This window comes from Amblyraja radiata, chromosome 5 (genome assembly GCF_010909765.2).
Source record: "Amblyraja radiata isolate CabotCenter1 chromosome 5, sAmbRad1.1.pri, whole genome shotgun sequence".
NCBI classification, from domain to species: domain Eukaryota; kingdom Metazoa; phylum Chordata; class Chondrichthyes; order Rajiformes; family Rajidae; genus Amblyraja; species Amblyraja radiata.
This window is the reverse complement of record NC_045960.1, coordinates 63,075,210-63,101,236: the sequence shown is the minus strand read 5'-3', so window position 1 is coordinate 63,101,236 and position 26,027 is coordinate 63,075,210. Positions and strand designations below refer to the sequence as shown.

The 26,027-nt window shown below is 44.8% G+C and overlaps 1 protein-coding gene and 1 long non-coding RNA gene across 5 annotated transcripts in view; both read left to right on the top strand.

The window, feature by feature from the left end:
• The window catches only part of msra (methionine sulfoxide reductase A), a 298,069-nt gene that overhangs the window by 136,301 nt on the left and 135,741 nt on the right, over positions 1–26,027 (top strand). For all 4 annotated transcript variants that reach the window (XM_033021381.1, XM_033021380.1, XM_033021379.1 and 1 more), the window contains exon 3: positions 4,915–5,034. In XM_033021381.1, coding sequence (XP_032877272.1) covers positions 4,915–5,034 — 120 coding nt within the window. The remainder of the gene's footprint in view (positions 1–4,914; positions 5,035–26,027) is intronic.
• On the top strand, positions 13,208–25,319 carry LOC116973382. Its single transcript, XR_004412048.1, has 3 exons — positions 13,208–13,421; positions 13,481–13,482; positions 25,310–25,319. It is a non-coding gene; the product is annotated as an uncharacterized LOC116973382 (long non-coding RNA).

The window sequence follows — 26,027 nt, the reverse complement described above, 5'->3', positions numbered from 1 at the left end:
TCTAAACTCCAGCGAGTACAAGCCCAGTGCCGTCAAACGCTCATCTTATGTTAACCCACTCATTCCTGGGATCATTCTTGTAAACCTCCTCTGGACCCCATCCAGAGCCAGTATATCCTTCCTCAGATATTGTGCCCAAAATTGCTCACAATCCTCCAAATGGGGCCTGACCAACGCCTTATAGAGCGTCAGCAGTACATCTATGTTTTTGTATTCTAGCCCTGTTGAAATAAATACAAGTGTTGCGTTTGCTTGTAATTCGATTTGCAGATTAACTTTTTGGGAAGCCTCAAAGAACACTTCTAAGTCCCTTTACATCTCCGAGTTCTGGATTCTCTCCCCATTTAGAAAGTATTCCTACTACCAAAATGTGTGACACTATATTCTATCTGCCACTTCTCTGCCCACTATCCCAAACTATCCAAGTCCTTCTGCAGAGTCCCTGCTTTCTCTACACTACCTGCCCCTCCACCTATTTTCACATCTTCGTAACATGATTTCATTTCTACCTGCCTCCCACGGTCTGATGGCCCCCATTATTGATTTTGTGTTAGTGTTCATTTCAGGGAGCAGGGCCCTAGGTTGGAAGGGGATGGAAATACATCATAAAACTTAAAAGGGATATTTAACCATAATCTGCATGTGGCAGGATGCAATTAACATTCACAGCTGCCAGTCTGTGTTTTGCTTTGGAGCAAAATTGTAACCGTGTTTTTTGTGAGCAGAAACTTGGCAATATGCTTCCTTGATCTATTTACCTCTTCTGGCTGCCTGAAATGGGGAGTGAACATGAAGAAAATATGTGCTCATTAATGTTCGGATTGAGCTACCACACAGCAGAACTAAAATCCTTCCAGATTGTAAAATTAAAAATAAATTGATGTTGAGTTAGATAGAGCTCTAGGGGCTAGTGGAATCAAACGATATGGGGAGAAGGCAGGCACGGGTTATTGATTGGGGACGATCAGCCGTGATCACAATGAATGGCGGTGCTGGCTCGAAGGGCCGAATGGCCTCCTCCTGCACCTATTTTCTATGTTTCTATGTTTCTATGATATAATAAAGATGTAAGTGAAAATGGATTTCCACTGGGATTTAATTACAATGCTAAAAAAAAATACACCTGAATAGGTTGAGCTAAACGTAATCTTCTGATCTGTTTTACCTGTTTGTATAATTTTTTGATCAGTAACTCAATGACTCCCTTTATAGTTTTCCAGCAAATATAAGCTACTGGTCACTTTGATTAATATAAGTATTTAGAAGTTATAGATATTAATATTTCAAGTGATTGACAGGAAATGGAAAATATTTAAGATTTCTGTTTGCATTAAATTCTTGCTGATTGGATATAGCAAAGGATCCTGAACTGTTCATAACCTCAAAGGAATATGTTACCATTTTCTTTCCCCACAATAACTCATCTAAATGATAATTAGTTGATCATTAGGAGCAACTTTTGCTGCAAACCTTTGGATCAATCCAATAGTTTGGTAAGCAGAGGACATTTATTAAGCTTAATATTACATATATGCAGATTACAGTGCGCATTGCATCACTCTATTTTTGATGAAAAATGCAATCTACTAAACAATTTATTGGTACAAATGTGATAGACATTCAATTCAATTCAATTCAATTCAATTCAACTTTATTGTCATTGCACAGATACAAGTATGGGTACAACGAAATGCAGTTTAGCGTCTGTTCGTAGTAATAGTGCAATATAGAAATAAAAATACAGAATAAGCAAACAATGTGGACGGAGAGACTGGAGAAATCTATTGGCGGGACTCCGAGTTCAGCAATGTGATAGTGTTGTTGAAGAAGCTGTTTCTCATCCTACTTGTACGAGACCTGAGGCTCCTGTACCGCCTCCCTGATGGGAGGAGGGCAAACAGTCCATGGTTAGGGTGGGAGGGGTCCTTGATGATCTTCCCGGCCTGTCTCAGACACCGTTTTCGGTGGAGGGCATCCATGGCAGGGAGCGGAGCAACGATGATGTACTGAGCGGTTTTCACCACCCGTTGTAGTGCCTTCCTGTCAGCTATGGTGCAACTGCTGTACCATACCGTGAAGCAGGTGGTCAGGATGCTTTCGATGGTACAGCGGTAAAAGTTGGTCAGGATCTGGGGGGACAGGTGAGCTTTCTTGAGCCTCCTCAGGAAGTAAAGGCGCTGCTGCACCTTTTTGATCAGTTTGGAGGTATTGAGGGACTAGGACAGATCCTCCGAGATGTGTACCCCGAGGAATTTGTAGTTGGAGACGCGCTCCACCTCAGTCCCGTTTATATGGATGGGGGTATGTCTGCCCCCTCTGTTCTTCCTGAAGTCAACAATAATTTCCTTCGTCCTCTTGGAGTTGAGGACGAGGTTATTGCTGGCACACCAGGCTGCCAGGTGCTGGACCTCCTCCCTGTAGACTGACTCGTCGTTGTCACTGATCAGCCCTACCACCGTGGTGTCGTCGGCAAATTTAATGATGGCGTTGGAGCCATACTTAGGGATGCAATCATGGGTGAAGAGGGAGTAGAGGAGAGGGCTGAGCACACAGTCCTGTGGCACGCCGGTGTTCAGTGTTATAGTGGAGGAGGTGAGGTTGTTGACCCTAACAGACTGTGGTCTGTTGGTGAGGAAATCCAGTGTCCAATTGCAGAGGGAGGTGGAGATGCCAAGTCCGCTGAGTTTGGTGATCAAGCTAGCGGGGATGACAGTGTTCAAGGCGGAGCTGAAATCGATGAACAGCAACCTGATGTAGGTGTTATTGCTGTCCAGGTGGGTCAGGGCAGAGTGTAGGGCCGCCGATATGGCGTCCTCTGTAGACCTGTTGGTCCGGTAGGCAAACTGATGGGGGTCCAGTGTGGGGGGGAGGCTGGCTTTGAGGTGAGCCAGGATCAGCTGCTCAAAGCACTTTGCAATGACAGGGGTGAGTGCCACTGGGCGGAAGTCGTTGAGACTCCCTGAAGCTGATTGTTTGGGCACTGGCACAATGGTTGATGTCTTGAGGCAAGTGGGGACGACACCCTGGGCCAGTAACAGATTGAAAATGTCAGTGAAGACCAGGGATAGTTGTCCAGCACATGCCCTGAGCACCCGCCCGGGGATGCCATCGGGGCCGGCAGCTTTGTGCTCATTCACCTTGCTCAGTGCATCTTGTACAGCAGAGGTGGAGAGACTGAGGGGTTGTTCGTTCGGGGGTGGAGCAACTTTGATGGCTGGAGTTTTGTTGTCCCGGTCAAAGCGAGCATAGAAGTGGTTTAGCTCGTCAGGAAGGGAGGCGTTGTCTGGGGGGGGTGTTAACTTTATGGTAATCGGCAATGGATTTGATTCCTTGCCACATGCGCCTGTGGTCGGAGTTGTTTTGGAAATGCTCCTCGATCTGCCGTTTGTGATTGAGTTTAGCATTCCTAATTCCCTTTTTCAGATTGGCCCTGGATGAGCTGTATCCCTCAGCGTTGCCAGATCTGAAAGCGGCATCGCGAGCCTTCAGCAGGAGTCTGACCTCCCTGCTCATCCACGGCTTCTGGTTAGGGAAGGTCTTTATCTCTTTATTTTATATAGTCCAAAACGGTTGAGGTGTATGAGTTGATGTCCACTTGGGAGTTAAAGGTGGCCTGGGTGGCAAACAGACTCCAGTCTGTTTGCTGAAACTGTTCCTGTAAAACAGAGCCAGCCCCCTCAGGCCAAACCTTCACTGTCCTCACGGTAGGTTTCACACGTCTGATCAGAGGTGTGTATTTGGGGAGCAGGAACAGAGAGAGGTGGTCAGACTGTCCCAGGTGGGGGAGGGGGAGGGCTTTGTAGGCTTCAGTAATATTAGTATATACTAAGTCCAGAATATTGTTTCCTCTGGTTGGGCAGGAGACATGCTGGTGGAATCTGGGGAGTACAGTTTTAAGGTTGGAGTGGTTAAAATCACCCGCAACAATAAAAGCCCCCTCTGGGTGTGCAGTTAGTTGTTTGCTGATAGCAGCTTGCAGCTCTTCCATTGCTAGCCTGGCATTAGCGTCCGGGGGTACATAGACTGCAGTGATAACAATCGATGTAAATTCCCTGGGCAGATAGAAGGGCCTGCACTTTATCATCAGGTATTCCAGGTCAGCAGAGCAGTGACTACCAATCCTAACAACGTCCGTACACCATGAGTTGTTCACATAAATGCACAGTCCGCCGCCCTTGGTCTTACCGGAGTCCTCCGTTGTTCTGTCGGCCCTGAAGACAGTGCGCCCCTCCAGCTCGATGGCGTTGTCCGGGATGTTGTCGTTGAGCCATGTTTCGGTGAAGACCATGGCGTTGCAGTCGGCGATCCGTTTGTGTGTGGTGATCCGCAGCCGTAGTTCGTCGATTTTACTCACCAGGGACCGGACATTCGCGAGGAAAATGTTGGGCAGAGCTGGCTGGTGCGGGTTTGATTTCAGCCTAGCTCGATAGCCTCCCCGCTTCCCACGTCTTTGTTTGCGGTCCCTGCGCCGCCTCCGGGCACTTCCTGTCGGGGGAGCTGGCCCGCTAGACCACGGTGTCCTGGCGATCTCCGGCGGCAGTTGAAAGTCGCTTCTGGGGCTCGTTGTGTAGAGACGGCCGAGCTCCAGTAGCTCCTGACGGCCGTATAGAGTCTTCGCTCGGGTGCTCCGGGCGAATACTGAGGTAATTATTAACAGAAAAAAAACTAAATTGCAAAAACTACGGAGACGCAGAGCCTCGCGTTGTGCACGCGACGCCATCTTGGATTTCATCCAGACATAAAAATATTCTGGAATAGGTTAACGGGCAATATAGAAAATATTATGATACCATAATGTCATTCCCAAAGTTCCATGATACTGATAAATGCATAATGTTATGATGCATTGTTATATGATCATCATATCTAAATATAGTTTATTTATATTACCATTTTTATTTTTGTTTTATATAGGCATGGGCTGTTTCTGGGGCGCTGAGAGAAAATTCTGGGTCCAGAAAGGTGTCTATTCCACTCAAGTTGGGTATGCTGGTGGATTAACTCCAAACCCAAGCTATAAGGCGGTCTGCTCAGGTATATTTGAACTTTCCTCTGTGCTTTGAGAATGAACAACATTACAGATGTGGTTGGAAATTCTTGTGCAGGATTCATACATATGCTGAGAGGGTAATTAAATATATTTTTCTAAATTTAAATACAGCTTAGGAAAGCACGTAACATAAAAATTGGAATACCTAATAGTAATTGCAAATTGGAAATCTGATCTAAGGCTTTGGATTTAGAGTCATGAAAGAAAAGCTAACAGACATAATTTTCATGGATGGGAAATTGTTGATGGACATTTATTATTGTTTTTCCAGTAGTGGAGATATATGTGCCATTTGGTAATATATTCATTGCCCTTTTCAAAATGTTATCCCTTGGTAACATCCAAAAACAATGCATGATTTTCTACAATTGCACTAATCACACTCAAGTTCACCCACTTATACTGCACTCAAACATCAGCAAAGTGGCAGAATGTGTCATTGACAATACAAACAGGTAACACGTAGTTTCCCCCAATAACCTGTACACCAATGCAAGAATGTGTTCAAGAAGGAACTGCAGATGCTGGAAGATCGAAGGTACACAAAAATGCTGGAGAAACTCAGCGGGTGCAGCAGCATCTATGGAGCGAAGGAAATAGGCGACGTTTCGGGCCGAAACCCTTCTTCAGACTGATGGGGGATGGGGGGGAGAAGGAAGGAAAAAGGGAGGAGGAGGAGCCCGAGGGCGGGGGGATGGGAGGAGACAGCTCGAGGGTTAAGGAAGGGGAGGAGACAGCAAGGGCTAGCAAAACTGGGAGAATTCAACGTTCATGCCACCCGGACGCAAGCAACCCAGGCGGAATATGAGGTGCTGTTCCTCCAATTTCTGGCAATGGAGGAGACCCAGGACAGAGAGGTCGGATTGGGAATGGGAGGGGGAGTTGAAGTGCTGAGCCACCGGGAGTTCAGGTAGGTTACTGCGGACTGAGCGGAGGTGTTCGGCGAAACGATCGCCCAACCTCCGCTTAGTCTCCCCGATGTAAATCAGCTGACATCTAGAGCAGCGAATGCAGTAGATGAGGTTGGAGGAGCTACAGGTGAACGTTTGTCGCACCTGGAACGACTGCTTGGGGTTCTTCCTCGACCAGAGGAGCAACCTATACCCAGCCACTGACACCCTCCTCCACCTCAACCACCCTCCTCCACCTCACCCTCCTCCACCCTCAACAACTTTACGTTTGACTCCTCCCATTTCCTCCAAACACAAGGCGTAGCTATGGGCACACGCATGGGCCCCAGCTACGTCTGCCTCTTTGTCGGGTACGTTGAACAATCCTTGTTCAATACGTACCAGGGCCCCATCCCCGACCTCTACCTCCGTTACATTGACGACTGCTTTGGGGCCACCTCCTGCACCCACACACAACTGACTGACTTCATCCACTTCACCACCAACTTCCATCCGGCACTCCAATACACCTGGACCATTTCCGACACTTCCCTACCATTCCTTGACCTCACCATCTCCATCGCAGGGGACAGACTTCTGACCGACATACACTACAAACCAACTGACTCACATGGCTATCTGGACTACATGTCTTCCCACCCTGCCCCCTGTAAAGACTCCATCCCCTACTCCCAATTCCTCCGCCTACGCCGCATCTGCTCCCAGGATGAGACGTTCCACACCAGGGCATCGGATATGTCCTCGTTCTTCAGGGAACGGGGATTCCCCTCCGCCACCATAGATGAGGCTCGCACCAGGGTCTCATCCATACCCCGCAACACTGCTCTCTCTCCCCATCCCCGCACTCGCAACAAGGGCAGAGTCCCCCTAGTCCTCACCTTTCACCCCACCAGCCGGCAAATACAACAAATAATCCTCCGCCATTTCCGCCACCTCCAACGTGACCCCACCACTCGCCACATCTTCCCATCTCCCCCTATGTCTGCCTTCCGCAAAGACCGCTCCCTCCGCAACTCCCTTGTCAATTCTTCCCTTCCCTCCCGCACCACCCCCTCCCCGGGCACTTTCCGTTGCAACCGCAAGAAATGCAACGCCTGTCCCTTCACCTCCCCCCTCGACTCCATTCAAGGACCCAAGCAGTCGTTCCAGGTGCGACAAAGGTTCACCTGTATCTCCTCCAACCTCATCTACTGCATCCGCTGCTCTAGATGTCAGCTGATTTACATCGGGGAGACTAAGCGGAGGTTGGGCGATCGTTTCACCGAACACCTCCGCTCAGTCCGCAATAACCTACCTGAACTCCCGGTGGCTCAGCACTTCAACTCCTCCTCCCATTCCCAATCCGACCTCTCTGTCCTGGGTCTCCTCCATTGCCAGAGTGAGCAACACCGGAAATTGGAGGAACAGCACCTCATATTCCGCCTGGGTTGCTTATTCCGCCTGGGATATTCCGCCTGGGATATCCAAATCATTAAAGTATATAATAAGCAGTAAAAGCCCCAGCACTGATTACTGTGGTACACCAGTACTTATAGACCCAATCACAAAAATAACCCTCCACCATAATTCTCTGCTTCTATTACCAAGCCAAAAATGTTGTCAGATGGTTTTGAGGGACAGGGGCAATACATAATACAATTTTACATTTGCTATCTATCAGGTGGGTCTGAGAAGCTTGGTAAGTGTGCCCTTCGGTTAGGTAGAAGCTCCCTTTCATATGGTAATCAGGGTATTTCATGACGTAACAAGATACTTCAAAAGCTGAACCTGTATCACTTGCACTCAACTGCGTTATATTTGAAAGCCGCACATAAAACCATTTAGAAAATATTGAAGTGAATTGTGCAGTCTGTGACGAAAACAGCTGGCAACCAGCCATTCCCAAGCAAATATATGCTGGGTTCATGTGAACCTGAAGCAAGTCCAGTACATATTGAGTAATATTTTCCCTTTGATTTGACTTCACATGGAGCTTGATTGTACTGCGATCTCTTGATATTACGCAGATGCAAGAAACTGCAGATGCTAGAAACCGCAGATGCTGGTTTACAATAAAAAACAAAAGTGCTGGAGAAACTCAGCGTGTCAGGCAGGATATGGTGAACATGTAAAAGTGAAGTTTTGGGTCGGTACCCTTCTTCAGACTGATTAAATTGACCTGAAGCGTTGCCTGTCCATCCCACGTAGTTCCAGAGACCTGTGTTCCATCTGCATCTGGGTTCATATGGATTTTTCAGATTCTTCATGTGACCCTGTGTGTTCCTCCAGCTGCTCTGATTTCTCCCAACATCCCAAAGATATGCAGGCTGGTAGGCTAATTGGTCACAGACCCCCAATGTGTAGGTAAGTGATAGAAACTGGGGGTAATTGATGAGAATGTGGGGAGAATTTAAAAATCAAAAATTTTGAAGGATTAGTGTGAGTGCTTAATCATAAAAAACTGAGTGGGCTGAAGGGCCTGCTTCCATGCTATATGGGATTACATCCCTCCCCCCCAGTCTTTTGTTTTTGGTGAGCTCTTCAGGGGTAATGACCAATTTCACTCATTATCCACTCTGCTAGTGGATAAAATTATCTCCATGGTCTACAAATAATGAGTTGGTTGCATCTATTTTACTGAACAGCAGCATTAGTAATAAAACGTTAACATGGCAAATCCTAATTCCTCAACAAGATTTAGAATTTCATATAATAGTAATAAGTTCTATTTGTGTTAAAGTATGCTGAATTAGGTTAATTCGTCATAACAAAGACTTGATTAAAGAGTAATTTATGGTGTACAATAAGATGTTGAAAATTTATAGTGGAAATAAATGTCTTATTCATTAGATCTAAAGAGAAAATTATTGGTGATCACCTGGGGTCTTAATGAGGGATGTGTAAAATAGAAAGATTAAACGAGAATTTACCGTTTGAAGTTTGATCTTTATTTTATGAGAATTTGAAGTGAGGGAATACGTGAAGAGCCCGCCAGCCCACATGCACGTCAATCTTCAGAGCAACTGTATGAAACCACAGACCAGTTGCAGAACTTAAACTACAGAAAGACTAACGAGACTAGAGTTAACGGATGATCTTTTAAGAGAAACAGGGTTGGGAGTGGAGGGCACGTATTCCCTCACTTCAATTTCTCATAAAATAAAGATCAAACTTCAAACAGTAAGTTCTCGTTTAATCTTTCTATTTTATTTCGAAGTCACGTGAGTGACTAAGTGAAGACTTTAAAGCTCTGTGGTTTCATGCAGTAACCCAATCTGTGTGTGAATCACTTAAACAGATAAAATCATAAATGGTTCAAAACATGGGTTATTAATACCATGATGCTAACTTGCATACATGGCCATTGCTCTTAATCGGACCATAGTCCCAATTGGCTTTGTCATTAGACAATAACTCATGCAACACTGTTCAGAATTCTATCTGCAAATATCCAGACATATTCAACCAAATTTTATAACTTCTCAACACGCACTATGTAAGCCTCTTGCTGTATGATGAAAGGGAAATATCCATTCTATTGGCTGCTAATGAGCCATCAGCAATCTCTTGAGAGACAATGAAGAAACTATCTTTCATAGAAACATAGAAAATAGGTGCAGGAGTAGGCCATTCGGCCCTTCGAGCCTGCACCGCCATTCAATATGATCATGGCTGATCATCCAACTCAGTATCCCTTACCTGCTTTCTCTCCATACCCCCTGATCCCCTTAGCCACAAGGGCCACATCTAACTCCCTCTTAAATATAGCCAATGAATTGGCCTCAACTACCTTCTGTGGCAGAGAATTCCAGAGATTCACCACTCTCTGTGTGAAAAATGTTTTTCTCATCTCGGTCCTAAAAGACTTCCCCCTTATCCTTAAACTGTGACCCCTTGTTCTGGACTTCCCCAACATCGGGAACAATCTTCCTGCATCTAGCCTGTCCAACCCCTTAAGAATTTTGTAAGTTTCTATAAGATCCTCCCTCAATCTTCTAAATTCTAGCGAGTACAAGCCGAATCTATCCAGCGGGTGAATAGCCTATCATTTATTGTCCCACATGGAATTATAAAGAATGACAAAACAGCCCAAGCAGTGTAAATTGTGCTATCACATAATCGCTTCTCTAAGCCCAAACTGAAAGCAACACAAACCTCTTTTACTTCCGTTTAAAATTAACTCACATATCTTGTTCACAAACTTCCCATACAAATGTGCAGAGCTAGCTGCCCGAACAAAAAGGCTGCACCAGCCATCACTCGCGACTTCGAGTAAATAGGAGCTTCTTTAGCCACCATGGCCTGAATGAATAGGCAAAGTTGGCACAATTAAGTTTCATGTTGCCTCATCCTTAATATCGTAAGAGGCATCTACTGATACACCCCTAAGTCTTATCAGCTGCAAATTTTGCATGTCATCTAAAACTTGATGACACAATGCCCTTTGATCTGAGTAGGGCAGCATTAACTTCCACCACTGTTGTTATCAAACCAAATATATCTGTGCCTCTTGTGTATAGATATGGCAAAGTATGCATCTTCAATATCAATTCTCTGAATCAGATAAATTGCTGAAAGCCAAACATCCATCTCAAACTGGGTAACCAAACACATGATCAGATTAGCCAAATCCTAACCTGATTTGTCATGCTCCATGTTCCTACAATCTTGAGAAATATCAGAAATATGCCCCTTTTGTTCTTGGGCAGATTACTCATCCTCTGTGAGATGTCACTGATGTCCACTTGGAACCACCGTTCCTCTATTGGCCATACGGATGGAAATTATTTGGCTTATCTTGCCACGGAGGATGCATTATCTAGTTATTCATTCAATTAGCTGATAACATATAATCAGAACCTTATGACTAAAGCTGAAACACCGTATCCACTTGATGTGGGAATACTAGTTCCCTGTCAACTCTTGACTATTAGAGTCACCACGAATCCTCAGAGTTCTTCCTCAGAGTGGAAAATAGTCTAATGCAAGCCTGAACCAGGAATTGCTTCGCAGTCCTCTGACTGAAACCACCTGTCTGAGTCACCAGTGTGCGCAACATAATCTCTTCGACCAGCCACTCAATCAGGAATATTGGTATTGAGAGCCTACAGATTATTAGATATACCGTTTTGATTCACAACATGAACCTGCAGGTCAGATAAAATACTATATGCCAGACCGGCTTCCTGCTAGTAGCCACCTATCTCAGAGAGGATGGCAATGATGTTTTCAACGAACTGGCAACTCCACTAACTGAGCAGAAATGTAATCATGTGTTGAGGGAGACTTCAACTACTTCACTCTACTGAGCAGCCTGATAATCTCAATCACAGATATTGAGGCAGTGCTTCCCTGGTCAATATGACCTATATGGCCAGCCAGTTCCAGGATGGTCTACCCTGAACCAGGGTAACCAAGCTGTTCCTACTTGGAAATTACATAGGTTAGTATGCAAGGTACCCTGTCAATGTCTCTGCATCAATCTGTCTACTCCAGAGACAATGAAAAGATACTAGACAGCCCATGCTGCCAGTAAATCCAAACCTGGGCCGACAGACTGCTCCATTATGGAGTTTTACGGAGGTTAATAAAGAGACCTTACCTGCCAGTGTCTCTGAACCCGGGTCGACCTGCTTGTTGGAGCTTCAGCAAAGTTCCATTTGCAGACCCTGTCTGACCATATCTTCAGCCCCATGCTTGCCAACAGCTCGTTTCCAGAGCTCAAAAGTGATACTACTGTGCAAGGCATGCCTGCCAGCATTCCTGAGCCGAATGGGGCAGACTACGTCTTCGACCTACGTCTTCGACCTTGCTGGAGCTTTATTGTGCAGGCCACGCTTCCAGTTTATTCCCAGCCTGGTTAGACAGGCTGCTCCTTTGACCAGCTGTTCCTATGAAGCCTCAGCAGGACTCACTGGAGAGGTCACGTCTGGCATTACTGCTAAAATGTGCAAATTTGGGGTTTAATTCCGGCTTAATGCTATCTTTACGGAAGCAGTTAATCTCGAAATGAGTGTTTCACTACAGTGCCATCGTATCCTGCTGTGCTTCCGACAGCTGAACCCCATCCACTGTGCTAGCAAAGGCCGTAATACCTGCTGACAATAGCCTCAGGATCCGCTGTAATTTAATCTCTCTGGACCTTGATCTGCTCCCGATGTTTTTCCCAAATGGTAGCATTGACCATGGGAACATCCAAGGTTTTGCAATTTTCCGGACTGGGATATCTCCCAGCTGTTTCCAGCATACCATCTTCCTTCAGCTGGTGTGATGTTAGGTAGCTGATGCTGTAGGCCAACTCTTCTTGTAGTGACTTGCCCATCCCCAAGGGAACAGAAAATTTAGAGGCAAGAGCAGGCAGCTCTTCCTTATGCGACCCCCTCATATCATGCATTAAAACATGGGATTCAGGCACATACTCATATTCGGAGTCAGCTCCATACTGATCTCCGACACTCGCCTCATCCGAGTGGGAGGAATATTGCAACCCTGAGGTGTTGCCACAGGCATATGGCTCGAACTGCCTGTGCATGTTTCCGTAACATGGAGCATATTTTGTGCCACCATCTGTTCCATCAGAAGTTCCAATTGAGACAAAAACGGCCAATCACATCTGCCATAGATGTGGGGACAGAATCCTCTTGTCCCGAATCGTCCGACAGGACTTGTCTCACAGACTTGGCTTTGGCTTTGCCCCGACTCGGGGTTGCCAAGCTGCTCCCTCTAGGAGCCGAATCGGAACTAGCTGTGCAGACCAGCCAGCACCTTCGAGGTGGAAACGAATGGTCGTTGGCTTTTCGCACTGCCGCGGTCCTCTGCTGCTGGTTTCTCAGCAGCCCCTTTAAATATTTGTTTGTTTGCTTATTCATTTATTTATTGTACTTATTAGACAGGTTGCGCCTGCTAGTGACTCCGAGTCCTTGCTCCCTTCTGGAGCCTCATCGGAGTATTTCAGGGGAGGAAATAGAGCCCTGAACCAGGTGTTGCTTCCTCAGACCTCCGGCCCCCATATGACCCGGACAAGCCGGCATCATAATCGGAGTCACCTCTCTCCGATACTCCCCTCGACAGAGTGGGAGAAATACTGCAACCCTGCCAGATGTTGCCACAGACATTTGGCTGAAGCCGCTTGTTAATGCCTCCGGTGCACCGAGCATTTCTCTCTGTACAGAGCCTGTACAGCGGTTGCTGTCCGGTCCTTAGCCGTTAGCTGCTAGATTTAAACGCCAGCTCCCACGGGACGTCCACGGCATTCAGCTACTCCGGCCGCACCAACTGTTGCTATTTTTAGAGCGTGAGATCCCGCGGCTCCTCAGCGCCAGCTCTGCCAGCCACGCCGGCTGTTGCTATATTTAGAACGGGAGCGCCTGCGGCTCCATAGCGTTGAGCTCTGCCGGCCGCGCCGGCCGTTGCTATTTTTATCCCGCCTCCACGACGGCAGCTGCACAAGATGTGCCAGCTTCTCCGGACCCGCTGCCCCTGTTTTCCGAGCAGCGGCCCGTTCCTGTAAAGAAAAAAAATTTCCTCTTACCTGTCGGAGCAGTTTCGAACTGCTCCGATTCCCGCGCCATGCGTCGACGTATTGGCGTGCATGCGGGCTGGCGGGCTCTTCATGTAGTCAGTCACTTGACTTCGAAATAAAATAGAAATTATCATGGTATATCCCTAAACAGTACCCTGACTAGACATTCATATGCAGAGTTGTTTGTGCTTGATTTTGATGGTCTTTTCTCAGCTACTAAATAGATTTTCAACTCTCACAATCAATGTCACTCTTGAGATATAAGTGATCTGGCATGGTCTTGGAAAACCTGTGCCTATGAAATCGTCCATCGTTTATTTATTGCAGAAACCAGAATCAGGCTTTGTTTTCCCCAAATTCTCATGAATGTCAGGAAGAAACTACCCAAGAATCACTCATTTGAAGATTAGTTAAAATGACACATTCCCCTTTTTATAGATAATTATTTAGATGTATTTTATAAAAAATATAATGTGTACATATTTATTTATTCCTCAAGTCGGTATAAATAGATATAAATGTAACATCATGTAATATATATAGAAAACAAAGATTGTTTCTATTATTAAGCTCAAGTTATGTTCGTTGGGTTTTAAGATCTAGGAAACAACAGAGATGCTTGCTATGAAAAGGGTGGAATGTATATGTTTGGTCTTTCTACTGATTGGATTATGTGGACCTTGGAGAGACATGGCAAGGTAATGCTGCCTTCCTTCCTTGTGACAGAGGTGCAAGGTCAGGAAGGTGCTGTAATGAATTCATTGTTGACCAGATAGCATTATGTGAATGCAAAGCAACCTACTTAAAGTTTGCACTCCTGTACTTGCTGAGCTAACTTAGCAGCACAGTCCTGACCTTGCACCTCTGTCACTAGGAAGGGAGGCAGCATCACCTTGCCATGGCTCTCCAAGGACCACATAATCGTGACTGGGCACTATTTCAATTCCTTCAATACTAGATAAAAATTGTGAAATAATTTACTATTAGTGGGTGCACTGCCACGACAAGGACAGTAGTGAATCATGGAGACTGTTCATTAGCAATGTTACAAAATTTTGAGATTTTAAAAATCAAGTCTGTAATTTATACCATCAGATAAAGCATAAAAAGAAATTTAATTTGACACCTAATTCACTTTCATATCTCAAGTATTTAAAATGTTATGGCCATTTTCATACTCGGAAATGAGCATCTTGTTCCCTATTGATTTTCTATGGACATAACAAAAAAGCTGTGATCGTGAACAGTCAAAAGCCCATAACTTTCTTAAAAATTAAGAGAACTGAATGAAATTTTCAGTTATCATAGATTGAAGCATTCTGAAACAAATATAAAATAATCTTACTTGGATGACCTGAAATTAAAGCATATAATTAGTTAGTTACCTAATTGTAGCTAATTTCAGACTTCAATTACTAGATCTAAACATCTATCCATTTCTTAATAAATGATTAACATTTTTAAATAGCCTAAATGTCCAAATAATATTCACAAATAATTCACAATAAAACATGATTTTTAAATCTCATTTACATTAATTTATAGACCAAATGGAAGGAATTTAGTGTTCAATTGCTGTAAATAAATGCCCATTTAAATCAGCTTTCCAGTGGGTTCCTGTGAACGCGCTGGTTTGGAACGTTCACATTGCGGTAGATTTGTGCCCCCAAATGCCCAGAAAAATACTGCGGGATATAATGGGGCCAAAATGAGCTACTCGCAATATTAAACTTTGTATAAAGGGATCTTAAGAAGCCCTTTTTAATGTAAAAATATACAACCTACCTTCAGTTGCCTGCTTTATGAGACCCTGCGGTTGCTGGCGGTCGCGGGTTTAGAGATTGATTTTTAAACTATTATAACTATTATACGAGGCCTTTAAAACTAATAATAGCTTTTGCGACGGGGACTTCCAGCGATTTTTCGTTAATAATTAACTAGGCTGAACATCTTCGATTTGAACAGCCTAGAGAAAATCGCGTTTTAAACCCGCCCCCTCTAAACGGCGCCAAAATCGCGCACACCCGCAGCGGCAGATTTTCAACGACGCTTCAGGTAGGCTTTGCAACATACCTATGTTCATTACCTCTTTTCTGAGCAATTTGGACTGAGCAATTAGTGCAGCTTTGTTACGAATGCCATATGCAAAAACCAATGCAAAAAATATCCTGAGCAACACAATCACACATCTGCACCTAAATACCAAGATTTGTTTGAAAAAATTCCTAGGATAAATCATTTTCTGCATGGAGAGTAAAGTATCATTGCTAAGTCAGGTGAGAAATGACACATTTCAAACATGCATAACACTCCACTTAAGCTGCATATAAATATCTCTGTACCCTGCCCTTAACCTCAAAACAGCACTGCAGACATGTATAAAAAATCCTGGCTGAAAAGCAACCCATCGTCCTTAAGTTGTTTTCAACAAATAGAATTGTTATGTATGAATTTTAAAAATTATGCAAAAGGTTCAAAGTTTGGTATTACCTGACTTACACAGCTCTGATGCGATTTTTTTTAAATGGCTATTAGTCCATAGGCCAATGCTGCATAATGAGCCCCCATGCATGGACATGCTTCTCAATGGCTTTTAAACAAAAACATGTTATTTGGAGAACAAAATCTAAAATATCAATACCAATTGCTCCATCTGATCACATCACATCACTTACAAAAATATTCCTTGCAAATTGTAAACATCACCTAATATCCGGCAAACTCTGTATCATGCATATCTCCAATTTGATTTGCAACATTAACATTTGTTATTTTGCAGCGTCAAATGTTTTTAGAAATATCATGTCAAATGGAAGTTGCTGCATTGTTAGTACTTTCTTCATCCAACAACATTTATTGGAATAAATCATGCCTTATTACTTTGTTGGCAGTTGCATCAATAATTGTAGTATGTATGACACTACTTATAAAGCTACAGTAAGGATTGTACTAACGGTGCACAACCTTTTATCCGAAAGCCTTGGGACCAGACACTTTTCGTAATTCAGAATTTGTCGGTCTTCGGAATGGAAATTTTTTAGCGTAGATTTTAATGGCTGGCTCAGTGGTAGAGTGCTCGGCTCATATCCGCAAGGTCGCGAGTTTGCACCTTGATCCTGGCAGTTACTCGATCGCGTGTTTGAGTCTTCAATGTCGTTTTTTCTTGCAGAATAAATGTTTGTATGAAATGCAGTGTAGGAGAGGTGTACTGACTGTGTGGGCAGAACTTTGGAAGTGATTGCCCACCAGTCTAAAAAGCCGCTGTGTCTCCCTGTCCCTGGGATAGCAGGGGGCGATCAAACAGCACAATACCCCCCTCCCCCTCCAACTCCAGAGGAATCCGCTCCCCGATGGGCCGCTACGGCGACAAGTGGCAGTTTGCCCACAGCCCGAGCTGCGCCCCCTCATCCGTCACCCCAAGAACAAGACGTACCTTGCACACCATCAGCTTCTGCCCCTACGTGTTCCTCTGGAGTTGGAGCGGGGCTGGGCTGGAGTTGCTGCTGGCTGTGGGTCTCTGGGATCTCCGTGCTTGCAGTGGGCCTGGGGGTCGGTGTCCCGTTGGTCCTGATGTCTCCGGCCATCCCCCTGGACTGGAGCTGAGACTGGGAACTGTACCGCCCTTGCCCCCTCCCTCTGCAACTGCAAACAACCCCATTCTCCTGCAAGGGCGGTACAGTTCCCGGAGGATGGCAGGTGGCCGGAGACGTCAGGACCAACAGGAACCCGCTCCCCGATGATCTGGGCTGGGCTGCTGTTGGCTGTGGGTCTCTGGGATCTCCGTGCTTGCGGTGGGCCTGGTGGTCGGTGTCCAATTGGTCCTGACGTCTCCGGTGACTGACACGGTCCTGCTGGAATCGCCGACGTGAAGACAGTGCAAAGCCCCCGCGCCGGTGCAACGGGCGGGGAGCTGGAGAGGGGAGGGAAGGGGTCACACACATGGCCGGGAAGCAGAGGGGTGTAGGTGGGGCGAAACTGAAGGGAGCGACAATCTGCACTGTGTATCGTGAGTCTACCGTGGGAACTTTTTAACTCAGCGGGCAGGCAGCAGCATATTGTCAATTATTAACCCTCCCGCGCAATATACCCTCACCTTCTCTTTTATGAATGGGGATTTAGTTCCCCTTTCTTCGAGGACCGACCGGAGGTTCCGCTGTCACCTCTGCGGGCCGCCCTCGGTGAACGTTTTCAAGGACCTTGCTTCAAGGACCGAAAAAATGGCCGCTATTCGGAGGTTTTCGTTATTTGGATCTTCGGATAAAAGGTTGTGCACCTGTATATGGCTCTCCGTTATGAGTTTTCGAACCTGTTCTATGGGAATAATCATTATTTTCATTTTGAGGCATCAATGAATGCATTTATATACTCTCCCAGATAACAATCTAATATGGTGTCTGCTTTTGCCTTTTTGATTTTTTTATGATGATCATAATCTTTTACCTCTTTACTATCTGTAATTATTGTAACTTTTTCACTATCACCAACTGAGTAAAAGTAGTAGCACTTCCAAACAGTAATTTTTTTTTTGTTGCGTTTGTTTAGGAGTCTGAGCCTCTGTATTCTTTTGCATTACAAGAAAAGAACCTGAATAAAAAAATGCCCACCTCAGCTGTATGGAGATTAACATATTATTTGGCTATTCATGCAAAATGCCAGGAAAATGAGCCACTCTAATTCCATTCCCTCACATCACAAAGAAAGCAAGCAGTTCATATGATCATCAAAAAGCAAACGGGCATTGACAGATCCCTTTTCCCTTCAGCTGGCCTACAGAGAAACAAATCATTTGAAAGCATAGTTACAAGATCGCTAAAACAAAATGAATTCCAAAGTAGCTGAATTGCAGCGAGCAACATTTAAGGTCTAAAATATAAACGAACCATTTAAAGTCTTTAGCGGGGTCCAAGGTGGCTGTGACTTTGAGTGGTATGACTGTTTGTTTTCTTTTAGATTTGGTGCAAACTTGCCTTTTACTAATCAGGCCTCAGAATAATGCATATTTATGCCACATTGTGGGTGGATTACCTTGGGTATAAGAATTGCTGCTTCTTTAAGTTCTGCATCTGAGGAGGAGAATCATAACAGGCAGATATGGAAGGCTATTGAAACCTTGAACTTCAGTCAGAATCATACTAATTGTAGCTTTGTCCTAAGATGTCAGCACACAGTTTTACTGTCCACTTTGCTTTCCTCTGATCATATCGCAGCCCAAATGTAATACATTGACACGGGGAATAAACTCACTCTAGCTTTCATCTTTCTGAACCTGAAGACATAAACTGCTTCAGTTATATTGCCAATCTGTAAGTTGATCTTATTTATCATTAAACATTGGAAATCAAATAAGTTGCCAGTACAAATAAGTTGAGATTTGGAGAATTATACACTCCACAGAGGTGACTGGGGGTGCTGAATCATGGGTGTTGCAGATTTACTCCATATTTCCTTTAACAACATGTCCCTTTTTTTAAATGTTCTTATCAAAAAGGTGAAATTGCAAGCAGGTGAGAGCAAGAATCATGAACATTGCAATCTTTGTGTGATGCTTGTGGAAATTCCAGAAACAGACAATGGTGGTAGAGGGGAGCAACAGTCTTACTCAAGCTTCTGGCGGCCATCCATTTTATTGTATCATATTTCATCCTGTCATAGAAACATAGAAACATAGAAATTAGGTGCAGGAGTAGGCCATTCAGCCCTTCGAGCCTGCACCGCTATTCAATATGATCATGACTGATCATCCAACTCAGTATCCCGTACCTGCCTTCTCTCCATATCCCCTGATCCCTTTAGCCACAAGGGCCACATCTAACTCCCTCTTAAATATAGCCAATGAACTGGCCTCAACTACCTTCTGTGGCAGAGAATTCCAGAGATTCACCACTCTGTGTAAAAAATGTTCTTCTCTGCCAGCATTTAGCAGATCAGCAGCATCTTTAAAAGAAGAAACAGTTAACTGCTGAGTGTTTCCAACATTTTCTGTTTTGTTTCAGATTTACAAATGACTTGCAATGTAAGGCTTTAAAAAGTGTTTTGCTACTACATTGTATTATACTTGTACTGCCTCATGTTGGTCATCACTAAAGCTCATTTTAAAACACATTCCATTCTTCCATCACCCCCAATTGTATAGATACAGGAGCAATAACTAATGACTAACTAATAACTAGTAAAATACTAGGGATTGTATATGACACCATTGCTTTTATACTTTAATGATTTGGAGGAATGGAAAGCAAGAAAGTTCTGACATTTGATGGTGATAAATATTGAAAAGGGGCAAACAATTTAGTTGCCAAATATTCTGGGCAGTTTGGGTGAATTGGTTCAAAAGTGATGATAACCAAAGGAAACGTATTAAGTACAAAAGACATGGAATTGAACAATTAAAGAAAGGTACCAGAAATGCAGTTTACTAAATAGGCATACAAGGTTTTGTGTAGATGGAATCAGTTGTCCCAGGTGATAATATTTTTCTTCCCTCAACTGGGACAACCTGGCTATTGAGAGAATACATAAAAAGTGAAGCTAACATGATAGATTAAATATCTGTGATCTGTGAAGATTGTCGGCATTTACATTAGATAAAACCTATTTGGAAACGGTCTTAGGTTACTTAAGGAAATATTTGATATAAATACAGGTTCCTAGATTAGAAGTCATGGGTTAAAACTCAATTTCTGTCATAATTTTATGTGTGGAATCTCAATACAGCAACCAGTGGGCATGGTGGGAATTACTAATTCAAAAAATGGTAATTTAAAATGTGGTATTTTGATGTATCTACATTTGTGGAAATGTCCAACACTAGAGGGCATAGCTATAAGGTGAGAGGGGGTAAATATAATGGAGATATGTGGGCAAGTTTTTTCACACAGTGGTAGGGGCCTGGAATGGATTGCCAAGGGTGGTGGTGGAGGCAGATACAATAGTGGCATTTAAGAAGCCTTTAGAAAGGCACATAAATTGGCAGGGAATGGAGGGACATGGATCACTTGCAGGCAGATTAGATCAGTTCAGCTAGGCATCATATTTGGTGCAAACATTGTGGGTCAAAGGGTCATTCGAGTGATGTACTCTTCTATGTTGTATGTATAATAAAGTGAGATTTAAAAAACCCCACTGATCTTTAGACCTAATCTGATGGCCTTCTATGCTGTTTCATGCTTTTAGGAACATTGGGATGTAGTAGGATGGAGAGAGAGAAGAATTGAGAGCACCTATATTGGGTGCATGTGTGTAACAAAAGTTGGAACCATGACTAAGATGAGTCTGCAATTTGCAAATTGTCAAAAAGTAACCTATATTTTCATTGTTTTTCATAGTGATAGCAAGATCCATGTTCACAGGATATGGATTGCAGGGAAGTCCTTCTCTCATCCATCCTTTTCCAAAGATGGAATTTTAATGGCAGATACTTTACCATATTGTAACCAAGGTGTGAGTGGATGCTATCCACATCACAGCTATTTGTATCTTCTGTTTTATTTACAAATATTCCTAAGAATGTATCTGCTAAAGATTTGATCAGGTGGATCAAGTATTTATCTAATAATTCAGCTTCTTGTGCTTGGTAACGTTTGGATCAAAATTGGAGCTGGAACTGGTGTTCAAAATGGGAATATATTTGCTTTTGAATCTTCTGTTTATGAACACGTCAAAACCTTAGTGAGAAACTGTTCCACAGGCATTATTTTCTTAGGCCCTTCCTTGCCCAAAGGCCATTAAAGCAAGAAAATTTGAACTCTGATATTAGGAATGTGTCCAAAGAAATCAGGGAAAGGCCATTTGCTCCACGCACCTGGCTGTAATGTTGGAATGAATCTAAATACCCTATTTGCTTACTCCAGCCAGCAGTTGCTCTTTTTTTGCCCATGAGTTCCAGGGAAAACAATCCCAGTGTGTCCAACCTTTCCATATTGCTAGTGCCCTCTAATCCAGACAGCCTACTGATAAACCTCTTCTGCACTTTATCCAAAGCCTCCATATCTGTCCTATAATGGGGCCTCCAGAACTGCATGCAACACTCCAAATGTGTTTGAATCAAAGTCCTATAAGCTGCATCATTACTTCCTGACTCTTATATTCAATGCCTTGACAGGGCTCGAAATTAACGGTTGCCCGGATGCCAATGGCAACTTACAGTCCCGCCGGATAACCTAAAAGCCATGCCATTTTGCCCGGCTTGGCAAGCAACCGGGACACCCGCCTGCCATCCGTGTCCGGGTCTCGGCTCGGCGCTAGTTCTCGGATCTCCGCTCGGCTCTAGTTCTCGGCGCTAGCTCTCGGGTCTCCGCTCGGCGCTCGCTCTTGGCTCTCCGCTCGGCGCTAGCTCTCGGCTCTCCGCTCGGCGCTAGCTCTTGGCTATCCGCTCGGCGCTAGCTCTCGGCTCTCCGCTCGGCGCTAGCTCTCGGCTCTCCGCTCGGCGCTAGCTCTCGGCTCTCCGCTCGGCGCTAGCTCTCGGCTCTCCGCTCGGTGCTAGCTCTCGGCTCTCCGCTCGGCGCTCGCTCTCGGCTTGGCGCTAGCTCTCGGGTTGGGTCGCGGGTCTCCGCTCGGCCGAGCACATCATCGGCCGTGGTTGTGCGCATGTGCGGCCCTGCACATGAGCACTGCCACGGCAACTGGTCGGCGTCGGCCACTTTCTCCCTCCCTTTGCATTGTGGGAGCTCTGGCCGCCATTGCTGTCCGGTCGCTGCCTCACCGCGACCGCTGAAAAACAACGCAGAATCACTCCCTGCAGTAACTCCCTGGAGTAACTCTTGCTTCTTGGTGTCCTGATCCTCCAAAAATATTCGAAATGGAATTTAAATTGGTGGACCCACCACCACCAAACCCCAAACTCTAAAAAATAACAGCCTATTGCATTTTATCTGTTTATTTATTGTGTATATATATGGTCTATGGTATATAGACACACTGAACCTTTATCTCCTGTTCTGTATTATGTTTACATATTCTGTTGTGCTGCAGCAAGCAAGAATTTCATTGCCCCATCTGGGACACATGACAATAAAACTCTCTTGACTCTCGACTTGGACTTAAGCAAAAAAGGGTTCTTGGGGAAAAAAAGCTACCTTAAATTTAGTTGCGTCTGGTTGGTACCTATGGAAGGGTGAAGACTATTCCATGCTTTAATTGTGCGGGGGAACTCCATGGAGCAGCCAGCATCTCTGGATAGAAAAAATTGGGTGACGTTTCGGGTAGAAACCCTTCTTTACATTTCCTCTGGTTTTAGTGTTTTTAGTTTAATTTAAAGATACAGCGTGGAAACAGGCCCTTCGGCCCACCGAGTCCATGCCGACCACCGATCACCCCTACTCTAGTTCTATCCCACACATCAGCGACATAAGTCAAACATGTTTTATTCTCTCACGTCCCAGTTAGAACAATGAAATCCTTACTTGCAGCAGCACAACAGAATATATAAACATAGTACTCTGTAAACAATGTTATAAACGAGAAAACAAAACTCCATACAGACAGCACCCATATTCAGGATCAATTCCAGGTCTCTGGCAATTTTAGGCAGCAACTTTATGGCCAATGTACTGCCCCAATAGCCTTGAACTAAATAAAAACAGACAGTAGCTGTAAAGGGGGACATAGCGTCACTTAGAGATTTAAGACTGAAAATGGATAGTTTCTTTTTTTGTAGTAACCAAAGTTATCAAGGTATATTTTTTTGTGTGTTGGAAAATAAAATATAGTGGCACAGCTGGTGGACTTGCTGCCTCACACGCCAGAGATCTGTGTTCGATCCTGCTCTCGGGCACTGTCTGTGTTGAATTTGCACATTTTCCCTGCAAGCATGTGGGTTTCCTCCCACATCCCAAAGACGCATTGGCTTTGTAGGTTAACTTGTCTATGTAAAATTGCCCCTAATGTGCAGGGAGTGGGTGAGGAAAGTGGGATAACAGAACTTGTGTGAACTTGGGTAGACAAAAATGCTGGAGAAACTCAGCAGGTGAGGCAACATCTATGGAGCGAAGGAAATAGGCGATGTTTCGGGTCGAGACCCTTCTTCAGACTGATGTCGGGAGGGGTGGGGGGGGGGGGCGGGAAAAAGAAAGGAAGAGGCTGAGACAGTAGGCTGTGGTAGAGCTGGGAATGGGAGGAGAAGGAGGGAGAAAGCAAGGACTACCTGAAATTGGAGAAGCCAATGTTCATACTGCTGGGGTGTAAACTATCCAAGCAAAATATGAGGTGCTGTTCCTCCAATTTGCGGTGGGCCTCACTCTGGCCATGGAGGAGGCCCAGGACAAAAAGGTCGGATTCGGAATGGGAGGGGGAGTTGAAGTGTTGAGCCACCGGGAGATCAGGTTGGTTATTGCGAACTGAGTGGAGGTGTTGGGCGAAGCGATTGCCAAGCCTGCGCTTGGTCTCACCGAAGTTGATCATACACTGAATAACCATATTTTTTGTTTGGACGTGGAAAGAGATAATAGAAATTGCATTCATTGCAATGTGTAAAAAGAGTTGTGATACTGTATTATAATTTTGCTGCATGTCATTGTGGCATATATCATGTCTTGATTGGTGAATATGTTTAGTTTGTGACTTATTTGAAGCAGAAATAATATGTGAATGCTTCATTGACCATAATTCCGACTGGTGACTACGCACTTCGTCCGAGCACATTATCGCATACGTCATGCAAGCCATCTTAAATGACCACCTAAACTGTGATTTGGCAACCTAAAAAGCTGCCGAGATTGCCCGGCTGGCAACAGGGTAAAAAAGTTAAGCGCGAGCCCTGCTTGACAAATGTAGGCATGCATACCATTCACTTGTTTTCAGTTTTTTAATCTTTATAATTTTAAATTCTGTGATTAGGTTCGCTGTTTCTTTCGAATAGGTCATCCAGATATTTATATTCCTGAAATATTGGAGAATCTGGAGGGTCAGTCCTAGAATTTGGGAATTTGAAGACTGATCACCAGCAGCTTCTGGGCACCTTTTGAATCTATTATAATTCAGTTTGCTTTCTGTGCCTATTTTGTCTGTATGTCTAGATACGTAAGCAAATATACTTTTCATTGTTTAAACTTCCTGGAGTTCTTATATGCACTAACCACTTTGTAAACAATAGACAATAGATAATAGGTGCAGGAGTAGGCCATTCGGCCCTTCGAGCCAGCACCACCATTCAATGTGATCATGGCTGATCATCCTCAATCAGTACCCCGTTCCTGCCTTCTCCCCATATCCCCTGACTCCGCTATCTTTAAGAACCCTATCTAGCTCTCACTTGAAAGTATCCAGAGAACTGGCCTCCACCGCCCTCTGAGAATTCCACAGACTCACAACTCTCTGTGAGAAAAAGTGTTTCCTCGTCTCCGTTCAAAATGGCTTACCCTTTATTCTTAAACTGTGGCCCCTGGTTCTGGACTCCCCCAACATCGGGAACATGTTTCCTGCCTCTAGCGTGTCCAAACCCTTAACAATCTTATATGTTTCAATAAGATCCCCTCTCATTCATCTAAACTCCAGAGTGAACAAGCCCAGCCGCTCCATTCTCTCAGCATATGACAGTCCCGCCATCCCGGGAATTAACCTTGTAAACCTACGCTGCACTCCCTCAATAGCAAGAATGTCCTTCCTCAAATTAGGGGACCAAAACTGCACACAATACTCCAGGTGTGGCCTCACTAGGGCCCTGTACAACTGCAGAAGGACCTCTTTCCTCCTATTCTCGACTCCTCTTGTTATAAAGGCCAACATTGTTTCTATGTTTCTATGTAACATGCCATTCGCTTTCTTCACTGCCTGCTGTACCTGTAATGCAGTGAATACTACCTAACATAGTATAGAAACAAAGAACTGCAGATGCTGGTTGATATACAATAGGACACAAAGTGCTGGAGTAACTCAGCAGGTCAGGCAGCATCTCCAAAACAGAGTAACTGAGATCAGTAACCTGTCTCGTCCCAAATGTCACCTATTCACCTAACATAGTATTTTACTTCTGAGTCACGTGAGTGACTACGTGAAGACTCCGGCGGTTCGCATGCGCGTCATTACGACGCTAGCATGGCGAAGCACCGGACTGGCAGGAACGTCGCTCCTGCCAACGATAAATTTAAACTTCAGGTAAGCTTGTATTTCTTACCTGTTTTTGATTTCTTGCAGGAACCTCTTGTTACAGAGGTTTCCTACCGAATGCTTCGCGAAGGCTGACGAGGGAACCAGCTATGGGCTGTGGGGAAACCCCGGTTCTGACCGCGGAAGCGGATAGCTGGGGAATGTCGGGTTTCGCGATCTCAGTCACTGACAAGACGGTCAGTCACTGACAAGACGGTCAGTGACTTCCAGACGCTGGGATTCCCGGGTAGGGGAAATCCAGCAGACCGGGTGCCGGGAGGGTTTTCCTCCGATATGCATATAGACGCTGGGGTTCCCGGGTAGGGGAAATCCAGCAGACCAGGTGCCGGGAGGGTTTTCCCTCCGATATGCATATAGACGCTGGGGTTCCCGGGTAGGGGAAATCCAGCAGTAATGCAGCTCCCAGACCGCAGGGGTCCCAAGGATAGGGGTTTAAACGGACCGGAACGGTCAGCCCTGGTGC